Genomic DNA, 13,378 nt, shown 5'->3' with positions numbered 1-13,378 from the left:
GTGCAAGAAACTCACAGGCTCTCAGTGTGGCCTGTTCCTCCCTGCAGGCCGTGTCTCCCTGCCCCCTGCCCCCACTAACAGGCGTTTTCTCCGCTGAGCAAAACTATTCCTTGTTCACTCATGAAGAGATGGGGCTTCTCCTTATTTCCAGGGCGGGAATGTTGCTCCCAGCTCCCCCTGCCCTCAAATATGCCATGGTGGGAGGCAGAGCTGGGGAGAAAAGGCTCACCTGGGATGGGTCTTTCTAGAACTGGGGACATTCCCAAAGCTTCCTGTGGCCCTGAGAATCCAGGTCCACACCACCCCCAGATGGCAGAAGCTTCCAGAGCCCCACACCCAAGTGGCCCCATCTCCTCCCTCAGGCTTGCCAGGCCCTCCGTGGAAGCCGGCTTCTGCTGCCCAAAAGCTGAGTGTCCGCTGATAATGATGAGCAGCCCGTCACCCTGGGGGTTCCAGACACACAGGCCCAGGCCCCAGGCCAGCCACACGAGTGGTGATGGAAGGGGGGCCTGCAGCACTACGCCAGCACAGGGGCCACCTAAAGGCCTTCCCATCCAATGTCCGAGGCACCCTAGGCCAGACCCCACCTGACTGAGGCTGGCGCAGACCCGCCACCCCAACTCACACGCATGACAGACCCGGGGTGGGGAGTCTGGTGATGGCTGAACCCTCCCTCTCTGACCTGGCATTCTCTTCTGCCCAGCTCGGAGCATGCTCAGACGCTGCCCCACACCTGCCCACCTGCGGGCACCTCCTCATGTGCAGTGTACGTGATGCAGGCAGGTAAGCCCCCAACCCACCTCCACAGGTCATTTCACACGCATCGCACACCAGGAAGCGCTTCTGTTGGAGAGGAGAAGCAGTCATAGGCTCCATATTTTATTATGTTAAATATTAATAAAAGTTCAGTATAACTGTGATTCGCTTAACATACTTTACACGACGAAGGGAGGACAATTTAACACAATCAAAACACAGCTTTTGAGAACCCAAAGTCACTTCCAGGTTGTAAGAAATGCTCTGTTTCGCTTTGGTTTGGGATGACAGGCTCGAAATCACTGCCCAAAATGGAATCTGTGCTGCCAGTGAGGACCGGGCCTCCCAGGAGACACTGCCACGCAGCAGGGGTACCCTGTGGGGAAGGCCCTTGGAGAGAAACCATGTCTGGATGGCACTGATTGGCACAGAAGGGTCTGGCCTGTGTATATAAAAAAGATTTGTATAATAAACCAAATAATATTGGAAATAATACAATTCAGTAATACTTCTGTAAGAAGTAGAATTACAATACATGTTATTCACATGCATAGCAGTGCATAAGAAAAATCCCTTGTTGTAATTATATTAGGTGTGGAAGAGTAAAATGTGTACTTAGGATGACAAATGAATTGGCAGAGAAATTAATCTGTGAAAGTGTTGCACCCAGAGTGGAGGAGGCTCGTCAGCAACACAACCCAAGGGAACCCACTCAGAAAATGTGCCCACATGTGCATACACATGCACACACACCCCACGCTGCAAATAAATACACACACGCTGATGTGATACCTCCCCAAAGCACCCTTGTGCTCCAGCCAGGCTTCCCTGCTGGCTGCTGCTCCGAGGCCAGCTGCAAGGGGGGGGGGGGTTGTCCCCGAAAGTGGGTGATCAGGACACACTGCTCCTTCAGTAGCAGGAAGAGCCCAGACATGCCAGGGCAGACAACCCTCCGCATGCCTTCAAATGGGCTGCACGTCTCACCTCTGATGGTGGAGAGACAAGGGCACTATGCCTGGACAGCCAATGAAGTGCAAATCCTCACGGCATTGCAAGTCCCAGTCTTTGTCTCACACATGCCACACATTTGTCCTTTCTGACTCTGGTGCACATGGCCTTGACCCGAGAGCTTTGGTTCACAGAAGGCTTCCCGTGATGTCACTTGAGTGCACAGCTTCGCTGGGTCCCCCCACCTGGGGCAGTTTGTCAAGTGGGCACAAGTGTTTGCTTCTGTTGTCCCCATCATGTCCAAGGAAAGACAAGATCTTCAGCACATCCTTCGGTAAACCAAGCTGCCAAGCAGCCCAGAAAGTTCTGGAACATCCCATTTAAGACTCAGCTCTTACCAAGTGCCTTCCAAATCCAAACACAATACGTTCAACCCAAGTTCATGCATCGTGTCTCTGAATCAAGATACAAGAATGCTATTGTTCAATAACTGACTAAAGAGGTTTGGCCACATAATGGTGGAGACTGTGGATAATAAACTCATTCCAAGGGGAAGGCAGAGAAATGGAGCTTGGAGCCATCCAGAACTAAAACGTTTACAATCATCCAGTTCTCTCTCATCCACCTGATGAGGGCTTGAGTTACCCAGATTTTTCAGTAAGTGTTCAATTCCTTGAAATTTCTCTTTCTGGCATTAAACGGCAAAAATTTCTCTTCTGATTATAAATGGAACTTCAAGAAAACATCTAGAGACTAATTAAAGGTAGTTAAATGCAGAAAGTGGTTGGTTTTAAATGCATTCTCTTCCAAGTTAAACACATAAGGGCAACGGTTACAAGCACAGAATGGGAGGGGCGCACGACCGAAACTTGACTTGCTTTTCTTTCCTTTCATAAATAGTGAAGTTCACAGGGTTTGTATTTGAAGAGACTGAAGAAGAGCTAGCTCTAGAGTAAAAGGGAAAAAAAATGAAAGAGTCTCCATCCTCCACCCAAATGAGTCTAAGTGAACTGAACAAAGATGTGTTTCAAAACTGAATGTGAAGTATGAGTTCTGGCAAGCCCCTGGCATGACCTCTAGCTGTTTAATTGGATCCTGGAATTGCAGAAGCTCAGACTCAGGTTCTCGCGCGCCGGCAGGCAGGGCCACTGCCTTCTAGATGCTTCCCCTCCGCCCCCAGCAGGGTGCTGGATGGCCTCATCCCAGGAGCCCCATGCATTCCTGTGGAACAGAACTGAATTACTGCAGAATTGGCAATTCCTGTGGCCTCAGACAGACGCTCTGAGGAGTGAGGAGTCAATTACTCGGCTCTTTAACATCACAAAGGAAACTCTGAGATGGGTTATAAGGAAATCCTGTGTGCTTTGGGAGGGAGAGTGACCCGAATCCTGGAGTTTTCTCCACACCATGAATCCCACGGTCCCCCAGAAAAAATGATGGCAGAATAATAGGAACAAAAAAAGCGTCCGGTGCAGGGCTGGAGGCAGGAACTCGGGCCTCAAGTCTTTTTCCACGCGAATGCTTCGTCGGCAAGAACCTGTGCCAGCCTGGCATTGAAAGGGCCGTAGAAGTCCTGCAGGACCCTCTGCGTGACGGGCCACATGGGTCCCAGGTTCCGGTCCTCAGGACGCCGCGTGTTCGATGCGGGGCTCTTGGTCATCAGGGCTTCTTGCCTCTCACTTAAGGGCCCTGGAATAAAAGGCAAAGGACCCTGTAAGGCAGGAGGGCAGGGTAGGAAACCAAAGGGACTCTGCCAAAATACCACCGCACTTCATGTTAGGACAGGAGTCTCCTTTAAGAAGAACATGCTCTGAGATTAAAATTCCTTGGCTGGATCCACTGTGGGGTGGGGGGCAGAAGACGGAAACACCATTATGAAATAGGAAAGAAACTGTATTGCATGATCTTTTAATGCACTACCTCAGGGCAAGAGCTACCCCATGTTTCATGATCCACCTTTCACCTGGGGCTTGTCTCCTTGGCTTCACGTCCCACTGGCCTTGGACGGGCTGGCTGGCACGGCCGTCTGCTCCTCCTTGGCTAATGGCACGGCCTGCCAGGCACACTTGGCTTACCTAGATTTTCCTGCTAACCAGCCCACTGGAATTCTGCCACCATCATTTCTACTTTGGGGCTGCTGATGCCAAGGACCCCCTGACTGGGCAACATCTCACCCTGTGGGGCTGGCCGTGGGTGGGAGAAGAAGGGAGGATGTGGAGATGGCCACCCATGCCCAGAAACCCCCCGGAGAACCTCCGCCTTCAGCAAGGACATCAGGAAGGAGGGGCCTCGGGACAAGCCAGCAGTGGCCCAGGGCACAGGCCTGTGACCCCGGGGCTGCCACTTCCACCCCACAGTTCTCTGGACAGCAGCCTCTCACTGGCTTAACCCACCCCAGGCGCTGCTGGCCTCTCTTTCCCCAGCTCTCTGGATCCAGCCAGAGCCCTGAGTTTGTTCAAAGAAAATAACCATTCCAGTGTCCTAGGGTTATGACCGATGGAACCAACAAAATTGGCCTTCTAGCCCTTTGCTGAGCATAAAGCTCCTTAATGCTTCAGAGGCTGCAGGTGACCAAGTCCAAGGAAAACGGTTCTAGGCCTCAGAACCAAAAAAGTAACCACGCTCCATCCCAGTGCTGGTTTTCAGGGGGAAAAAAAAGGAAGAAGAAAATCAGATAGTGAAAAGGTCCCGAGTCCCAGAGGTGTGACTTTCACAGATACTCGATGAACATGATTCCCAGGCAGGAAAACTGGACCAGGCCACGGGGTGTCTTCTGTGGGGGGACATGGCTTGTTCGGACCCCGCTTCACCTGTGAGCTCAGCTTCAGACTCTCGGGCCGTCCTTGGGTGGCTACCCACATGGGCAGCACGCCGAACCCAAGTTCACACCCTTCCCAGTCACCACCGTGGACAATGGCACATTCTGTCACCCCACAGTGGGACCTGGGGACTGGTATCCCTGGGCTGGGGGCAGGCTCCTCCTCCCCAGAGGCCCAGGAGCTGTGGCCAGTGACCAAACCCAGCCATGAAGACCTGATACCCGGAATCCCCCACCACACCGGAGACAAAGCCATGGCCTGGCCCTTCCCTCCTCCGGGCCGGTGTCCTCTAGGGGACTGTCCGGCCACCCAATATCCCGTCTGTCTTTCAAGGCTCAGCTCACAGTCGGTGTTCCTCCACGAAGCTCTCCAGGACCCCTCAGCCAGCTGAGACCCCAACTCGTTCCAGTGCCCCGACTACAGCCTCCTTCCAGGGTAGGCTACAGGTCTCAGTTATTTGAGCCACAGCCTCCATCTCTCTTTCCACTGGACCATCGGCTCCCAGAGGGGAGGCCACCTCCTCACCCTCGGCAAATCCCTTGCACCACACAATGACCCAGGCCCAGTGGGTGCTGCCTAACCAGGTGCTGGATTGGCCCCCCCCTAGGGAGGTCCTGGGTCCCCCATCCCTACCCAGCCCCCTGCATCTGAGAACTCCTGGGGATGCCCACTCTGCCCCCCATCCACAGTGCGGCACTCATACCCAGGCTCAGGAACTGGAAGACCCTGTGCATGGTTGACTTGACGCTGGATGCGTGGTCCTCCAGGCGAAGGATAAGGAACTGCTCTTTGTTAAAGACGGTCAGCCAGTCCAGCAGGTACACGGCATAGAGCCCCACCTGCAGCCTCACCTGGGGGACAGCAGAAGGCGGGTGTTATTTCAGGAGTGGCTCCCCCAAGGCGCGAAGACACTCTTCCAAATGTGCTATGGTGTTTGTTTCATGATAAAATAATATAAAAGAGTCATCCTAGTCAATGACACCTCCAGAAGTTCGATTTTAGGGCACTGTGCTCTTGTGTCTTCATGAAGGGTTTTTGCACAACATGGTTAAAGCGTTCCCACCCACAGGGCCACATTGAATCGTCACAGCAGCCCTGCCGGTGGCACCGGTGAGGAAACAGTTACAGGAGGAGGCCAAGTTTACCCCAACCAATGGTGCAAATGTTCTTTGCACGATCCTCTAGCTGCCTCTCTGCTCCCAGCAAACAACAGGCTGTGCCAAAGCAACCGTGAAGGCCCCATGTGCATGCACAGCCTCATGTCCAGCCATGCCAAGGCTGTCTGAGCAACCGCGACCCCACAAGTGTGTGGACATCCAAATGTAATCAGCATGGAACAAAGCCGTTGGGAGGACACTTCCTCAACCTAAATCCTTTCTCCTTCCCACCTGCACACTTCTTGGTGCTCATCTTTCTCCTGCTCCTTCTCCTGTGCCAAACGGCAAGCTCCAAGAAAATGCCCCCTTTCCTCTTTCTCTCGGAGGCCCCCTTCCCTGGTGCCTCCTCTCTGGCCCTCACCCCACCTGTGTCCTCAGGGACCTGCTCCATCTGCCCCTCTGAGGGCTCCCAAATATTTCTCACCTCCTGCCTTCCCCTAGTTTAGTGCCATTTCCTTTGTTCAAGGCACCAGCACCTGCTGGACATTGTCCTGCCCTTCTAACTGGCCTCCTGCCTCCACTCTCTGCACTCCCAACCACCCCTCACACTGCCAACCAATGAGCATGGCCCACCCAGCTCTCTCCTGTTTAGCAAGTCCTCAGGAGTGGGGCTGAACTTTCCAATTCATCCCCTACCACACGACTGCCCCTCAGACCCCCAACTCCTGTTCTGAATTCCCATTTGTTCAGACAGATGCTCTTGCCTCATATTTCTGTTTCTTCCCAGCTCCATTTTGAGCTCCTGGGGGGCATCTCCATCCCCTTGTCCTGCATGAGGCAGATGCCCTGGTGCTCAACGTGATTCTCAGGTGTTAGCAATGAGACCAAGAAACAGTCAACAAAATATGTACAAACACTACACAGTCTCATCTCTCATGATTCGTTTTTCCATTTCATTATTTTTCTAATCATGTAGGATGTGGAGAAAGAAAAACAATTAGAGGGGATAAGTTGTCTCCAAAATGCATAAGCTGCATCCAACCCACGCTTTGTTGCTACCTTATTTGCTGCTTATAAAAAAAAAAAGACCTCAAACTAGGCCAGCAGTAAAGAAAAAGTGAGTACGTGCTGGTCTCCGTGTCGCTGCCAATACAGACGCGCTACGAGAACATCTCCTTGGTAAGTCACTGCCTGCCTCGGGAGGACCGTGGCTGGGTCCAGCAGCCTGGCGAGGAGCCTCTGTTTCTGAGAGCCTGCATTTGCTGCTCAAGACCTTTCAGGCAGGAGAAGACCTGGGTATTTGGTGGCAGGTGGGGTGTTTTAAAGTGGCCACGGGCAACAGCGTATTTCTCTGAAACCTCATTAGCGCCCTTCTTGGCGAGAACCCCTCCACTGTCCTCGCAAGGACAGACCTGCTGACCAAAAGCTGCACTGCAGCCAGGTCTTCCCAAGCAGGCCAAGGCTGGCCCAGGCAGGGAGGGAAGGGCGGGCACCATCAGGGCAGGGAATAAGCCCAGAGGGCTTTCCAGTGGGGAGAGGGTGGGAAGGCCTCTAGGACACCCAGGTTGGTTCTCACAGGATCTAGCTCCTATGGCCCTCTGAACCCTCCCTCTTTTCCACCTACTGCAATGCCCCCCTCACCTCACCTCCAACACCATACCCTCTTAACAACCAACTAAAGTTCCTGTCACCTTAAGTCAGTTTCTGGTGTGCTGTGTGATGGTGAAATCATGTGTCAGCTTGGCTCATTTTGGACGGCCAGTTTGGTCAAACACTGGCCTACTCATTACTATTTTGTAGATGGGATTTGCATCTACAATCAGCTGACTGTATCTGCAATCAACAAAGGAGAGTGTCCTCAGCAGCAGGGGGAGTCTCCTCACCCAATCAGTTGAGGGCTTAAAGGCCAGAAGTAAGACTTTCAGAGGTCCAAAGAATTATTTCTGCCTCAACCTGAAAATTGGTTCTTGCTGGAATTTCCAGCCAGCCAGCTTCCCCTGGGGAATCTGGACTAAGTACTTCAGCAACACTTTTATCAGTTTCTAGCCTGCAGCCTACCCTACAGAATTCAGGCTTGCCAGCCCCCATGGTTCTGTAAGCCAATTCCTTATAATAAACCTCTTCATACCCATGGAGCCCGCTGGTTCTGTTTCTCCAGAGAGCCCTGAATGAAACATCCAGCATCACTGCCACAACTCTACACCACAAAGACAAACTGAAGACAGGACCACTGAGAATCCTCCCATCCTCACTTTTTCCCCGCATAGCCAGAAAATCAAGAGATTGCAGATTAAAAGGGTTTGCAGGAGAAATGTCTCCAATACATTTAAAATTAGAAAATGTCAGTGCTGAGAAAGGCCTTTGAGGTTATCTGCTCCAACCAACTCGCTGATGGAAAAATTGAGGCCCAAAGACAGGCAGGGGCCGGCCACGGTCAGCTGGCAGCACCCACTGGAGCTTGGACCTGTAGCCACGTCTCCGCATGGGGCTTGTTCCACCCCCAGGGATTGCTCAGGAGAGGATGATGCATAGGAGAGACCCAAGCTGCTCTTCAAACAGGCCTCCACATCCCCAGCTCCCCACCCAGCCTCCCACTAGTCTTAAACTCCCCATTCATTCATCAAACAACCAGAGTGCATGGTGTATGCCAGGTTCCCGGGAGGCAAGGAGATGCTGCTATTTAACAGAAAGGGCAATAATCTAGAAAATCTAGAAAAATCTAAAAAGTCTAGGAGAAAAAAAAATCTAGAAAAGGCTTGCAATCTAGTAGGGAAGACAGACCAGATGGTAACACTAACAAATATCTACAGTCAACAATTGTGACACATGCTGCGGAGAAAATGAATAGAGTATATAGAGAGCGAGCGAACAGAAGATCAGATTAAAGCAAGACCCAAAGGACACGATGTTCTTAAATGACCAGAAGCACGTCCCAGGGAGAGGGGTCAGGTCCGCAGAGCTGAGGGGGCAGCAGCCTCAGCTAGAGGGCTGGTTAAAATGTGCCTATGCTCTCCCCACCCCTAAACGGTGTTCCTGACTCTGAAGGTCTAGGGAGGGGCCCGATATCGTACTTTTCTAACAAGTTCCCAAGGGATGCTGCTGCTGCTGATCAGGGACCATACTTTGGGAACCACTGAGGACCTGGAAGGAGGGAGGGTGGCTGCAGAGCAAAGATGGGGAGGGAGAGTGGCTGGGTGGCTGCAGCGAGGCAGGCAGGGGCATGGACATCCTGCATGAAGGTTCCGCAGGGAGGAAGGGAATGTTCCAGCAATGCCGGGGCCAGTATGTTTTAAAAAAGACAACGCTCCCAATGGAGCTGGGCTGGGATTCACCACGGGGGTGGGGGTGGTGGGGGTGTGGATTTGCTTTTCTAATCCTGGAAATGAAGACTGACTTCCTCCAGGGGAGGATTTCCACTTGCCTCCTAACTGCCTGGCACTTCCTCCTGGGAAAATGGTTCCCCCGAGGTTCTGTTCAAGCCACATGCGCCTGGCCTTTGATCCTGTCCCCAGGGATCTCCCTTTGCTCAGCCACTGTCTAGCCATCCTCAGCAAAACAGAGAACTGAATTAAAAAGCACATGCCTCCTAGCTGGCTCCCAGCTTTGCTTTCGGGAACTGGCTGGCTAAGGTAGAATCACCGGAAGTCTCACAGGCCATCAGTTCCGGGGACCATTCTCGAGGCCACCTCTCACTGCTCCGAGTCTGCAGGAAAGGAGTAACGGTGCCCAAGAAAGGCTTGGTCCTTGCCCCCAGCTCTGGGAGGTGACCCCAAAGCCCTAGGGATGTCCTGCCTGATAACAGTCTCTTCTTTATCTGGGGGTCTTGGCCACACCAGTCTATGCTGAGACATGATTTGTGCTGGGGGAGCCTCGGGCCCCAGGGCATCCACTTGACCCCTGGAAGGGCTGGAGATTAAGGTCAGCAACACAGGCAGCCTGTCATGGCTACATGACTGACCCCAACAAAAACCCTGGCCCTCCAGGCAAAGGTGAGCTTCCCTGGTTGGCGAAACTCATGCTTGGGAGAAGTGAGCACTGTCAGCAGGACTCCATGGGATGGGACAACTAAAGCACCTGCCTGGTATCTCCTGGGGCCTGCCCCAGGCACCTCCTCCCCTGGCTGACTTTTATCGGGATCTTTTTGCTGCAATTAACCATAATCCTGAGTCTAACAGCTTCTCTGAGTTCTGTGAGTCCAAGCAAATGGCCCTGGGGAGTGGCTTGGGCCTCAGTGTCCCCTCACGTGTAAACAGGGATGGATTCCAGGGGAACTGTGAGCACTGAATGGGACAATGTACTGCAAGAGCTCAGGGCAGTGCAGGGCACAGTGCCCCACTCTCCCGTAGGGAGTTTTACAAAATGTCTCATCGATAAAGAATTTAGACACGCAAAAAAGTAGGGAGACTGATGATGCCATCAGGGACGTCACCCAGCCTCAGCGAGGTCTCGATGTCCACAACTGGGGTGCTAACTGGGAAGCAGGAGGGGAAGGCAAGCCCTTTATTCTGTGGGAGGAAGCAGCTGCGGAAATCCTGCCTCCTGGGAGCCAGCAAAGGCTGGCAAGACGCACATCCAACTTGCCTGGTCCCTGCGGCACTGACTGCGGCAGGAGAAGATGCAGGGGGCCTGGCTCACTCTAGGGGTGCATGTTTAATCTCTTCGGTGGAGAGAAAAACAATTTAAAGCCTTTAAAATAAACAGCAGCTCCAATCGAGATCCCACCCTGCCTGGCTTCTCCTGTCCGTCCATACCCAGTGCAGCTTATGCCACTTCCTTAGGAAGCCCCTGATGCCAAGCCCACACCCATCCCTCTCTTTACTGAGTCTTTCCTCAGATCCTCTCCAGAAGAGAGAACAGGGCCTGGGAGAGGGTGGCTCCGGCCCCTTCTCTGAGCCACGCTAGCTGGTCAGGAAACCTCGCCTCCCACAGCTGCATCTGCTAACAGGGGCCCTGCCTCCTTCCCCCATCCCCTACCCCCACCTTCCCAATTTTCCTCCCTACCCATCTGGTTTGTTTTGAGGACGTGTGGGATCATGAGCATGAGAAGGTTTCAAAAAGCCCAGTGTGCTAACAAAACCGAGGTGCTGGCCCATCACTCTGAGACACAACAGATGCAGCTCCCCTCCCCAATTAGGGCCCATCCTGCAACCTGCTTCTCAGACTCCAGGGGCCGCCCCAGGGTGAGTGGATGTGAGCCATTACTAAAGGGGAAGTGGCGGGAGGGGGAGTGTTAGGGTTAAACATGGGTTCCAAGTTAGATCTGGGTCCCAGGCCGTCCCTTTTCTGACTGCAGGTGAATGCTGCCTCTCTGAGCCTCAGATTCCCCATCTGTGAAAGGGGAGCCCAAGGCATGGCACCAGGCTGGTGCTCAGTCTACACGGGCTGAATCCATCACATCCTCATCCACACTCTGGCCAGCACATGCAGCCCCCTTGGTAGGCTCCACCTGGCGGCTCCCTGCTTTCCAAGATGCACCAAGATGCACCTGGGCAGAGGACACAGAGCACACCGTGAAGGCAACCAGGTGATCTGGATAACCGGCCAGCCAGGGCTGGGAAGCCCTCCCCCTGCAGCCTTCCTCTCCTTTCTAACTTTCCAGAACTGCACATCCCTGTGCTCAATGAGCATGGCCAGCCTCAGGGCAGCCTTGAGGGCCAAGACTGAGGGTTCCTTACCTTCAATGAGGCCCCTAGAAAAGGCTCAATGATTCTCTCCTTTGCTTCCTTATGGATTTTCCTTGAACATCTTGTTAAAGGTTCAGCCCTGGAGGTGGCCTGCGTCCCCACACCCCAGCCTAGGTGACAAACCTCTAACACTGTTTCCCCCCATCGAGGTGGATAAAGCCCCTCATCCCAGTCTATGAAGGTACTGGTGCTTTCCATATACCCAGAAACGCTGTTTTGCTGATAAGATTACAAATTTGAGACTTCCAATAATGTCTTTTAATAACACTCAGGAATTCCCAAACTCTCCTCACACTGAATTGTATAAACACTGACTATCTTAAAACATTGGCTTATTTAATCAGAGTCTAAGCATTATCCAAAGATATAGCCACAGGGCCGTGAGACCCTGCCAACACCTGACGTCACCTGCCCATACCTGGCTCCATGGGCCACCATCACAGGTGACACACAAGAGTTCTGGGAAAACTCTTTTTTGTGGCTTGGCCAGCACAGCCCATCTGGCCCCATCTCATGGCCCAGGAGAGCTCATACTGACTGGTAACTCCTTAGGGGTCATCTCCAGGGCTGGCAGAGGGTTGGGGGGAGGAAAGGAACACTGGGCACAGCCCCTCGGGACAGGGATTGTGGTTTCTTCCAGCACTGAGCCCGGGGCTGAACTCACAAGAGGCGCCCAGTGTGTGCCCTGGGAAACTAACAAAGCCAACCATCCTCTCTGCTGCAAAGGCAGCCCATCTCCTGCCCCATGTCTATTTCTTCTCTCCTCCAGGCTCTGTGCAGATGGCCCTCAACCAGTCACAAGTGCCAAGCATGAGGCCTCTCAGGGCCCAACACTGTACGTGGCATGCAGGCCCAGGAAACCTGCCGTCTCTGGTTTCTCCCTTTAATCAGCACTGGTCCAATCCATCAGCAAGTCCTTTCCACCCTTCCAGCTAACTGTTTCTGGAACACTCCACTGCTTTCCAATCCTCAGCCCCTGCCCTGACTCAGCCACCAGCCTCTTTCCCTGAGGACTCCTTCGGTGAGCAGCTTCTTTCACATTAAAATATATGTATATTATTAAACAGAAAACAAGACAGAAGAAGCTTTCAAAGTCACTGGTGGGGAATTTTGTCAACTAAAACGATCCATGCTTGGAGGGAAAGCTCTTAAGACAACTTGGGGCCGATGTCTGCCCCCCCTAACCGTCAGTGGGTTTTCTGAGTCGCACTAAATGGTAATGCTCCTAAACAGGGCCTCATTTACTCGCAGGTGGAGGAGGAGGAGATGGCAGCGGATGATAAGCAGGGAAGAAAGGAGGTAGCCAGGGAAGGACCTATTGGTGTTTAGTTTTTACCTTCATGCTTAACTGCTTTTGCATTAGCTGCCTCTCAAAGGGGACGAGGAGCCACATTTGCTCATGAAAACCCTTCTCTGTGTTTATACACTAGAATTCAGATCCACAATTCCACTTGCATGATAACCACAAAATAGCCCATCATGTAGAGGGGTCCCGGCTCGGGGAATACCCACAGGCATGGCGTTGTTAAGGGAGGTGTTGTAGACACAGGCGCGCAGCGAGTAGTCGAGCATGCAGTTCTCAAACAGCTGCAGGGCCTCCGTCACTTTGTCATGGAAGTCATCGGCAGATTTATTCGAACTTGCAAAGTAGAGATAGTCTGAGTACAACCTGTGAATAAAATAAATGGATATTTTTACCATCCGCGAGTGTGAAATCACGCCATTTAGGTGATAATGAAAATCAATGTGCAATTACATTACCTAGTTTTGTTCATTTAAGAGCCACCATTCCTCTTTGTACTTGGCCTTCGTGCCCTTACAGGGGAGCCATTGCCCCACTTCTGTCCCTGCACATCCTTGCCTCTCACCCCGACCCCCTCCCCAACTGGAGTTGGGGACATGTCTGCCCTGATACCAAACAAATCACCAGCAGGTTTTCTTTGTTCTTTTGGTCTCCACAGGCTGCGGCTGTTTCACAGTAACCATGAGCTTCCAAACAGCACCAGATTACAAAAATCGCATGATCCAAAGAGAGGCCATGAAAATTTCATGCACCTTCCGGTGTCTCTCTCTT

At 52.6% G+C, this 13,378-nt stretch overlaps 1 protein-coding gene across 3 annotated transcripts in view; it reads right to left on the bottom strand.

Annotated features, from left to right (window-relative positions):
* Positions 1-841: 841 nt before the first annotated feature.
* Positions 842-13,378, bottom strand: part of CHST15 (carbohydrate sulfotransferase 15) — an 83,670-nt gene continuing 71,133 nt past the window's right edge. For all 3 annotated transcript variants that reach the window (XM_037804809.1, XM_037804811.1, XM_037804810.1), the window contains exons 6-8: positions 12,817-12,973; positions 5,227-5,374; positions 842-3,393 (exon numbers count right to left, since the gene is read on the bottom strand). In XM_037804809.1, coding sequence (XP_037660737.1) covers positions 3,203-3,393; positions 5,227-5,374; positions 12,817-12,973 — 496 coding nt within the window. In that variant the 3' untranslated portion in view covers positions 842-3,202. The remainder of the gene's footprint in view (positions 3,394-5,226; positions 5,375-12,816; positions 12,974-13,378) is intronic.

The sequence above is a fragment of the Choloepus didactylus genome, chromosome 15 (assembly GCF_015220235.1).
Source record: "Choloepus didactylus isolate mChoDid1 chromosome 15, mChoDid1.pri, whole genome shotgun sequence".
NCBI classification, from domain to species: domain Eukaryota; kingdom Metazoa; phylum Chordata; class Mammalia; order Pilosa; family Megalonychidae; genus Choloepus; species Choloepus didactylus.
This window is presented reverse-complemented; position numbering and strand designations above follow the sequence as displayed.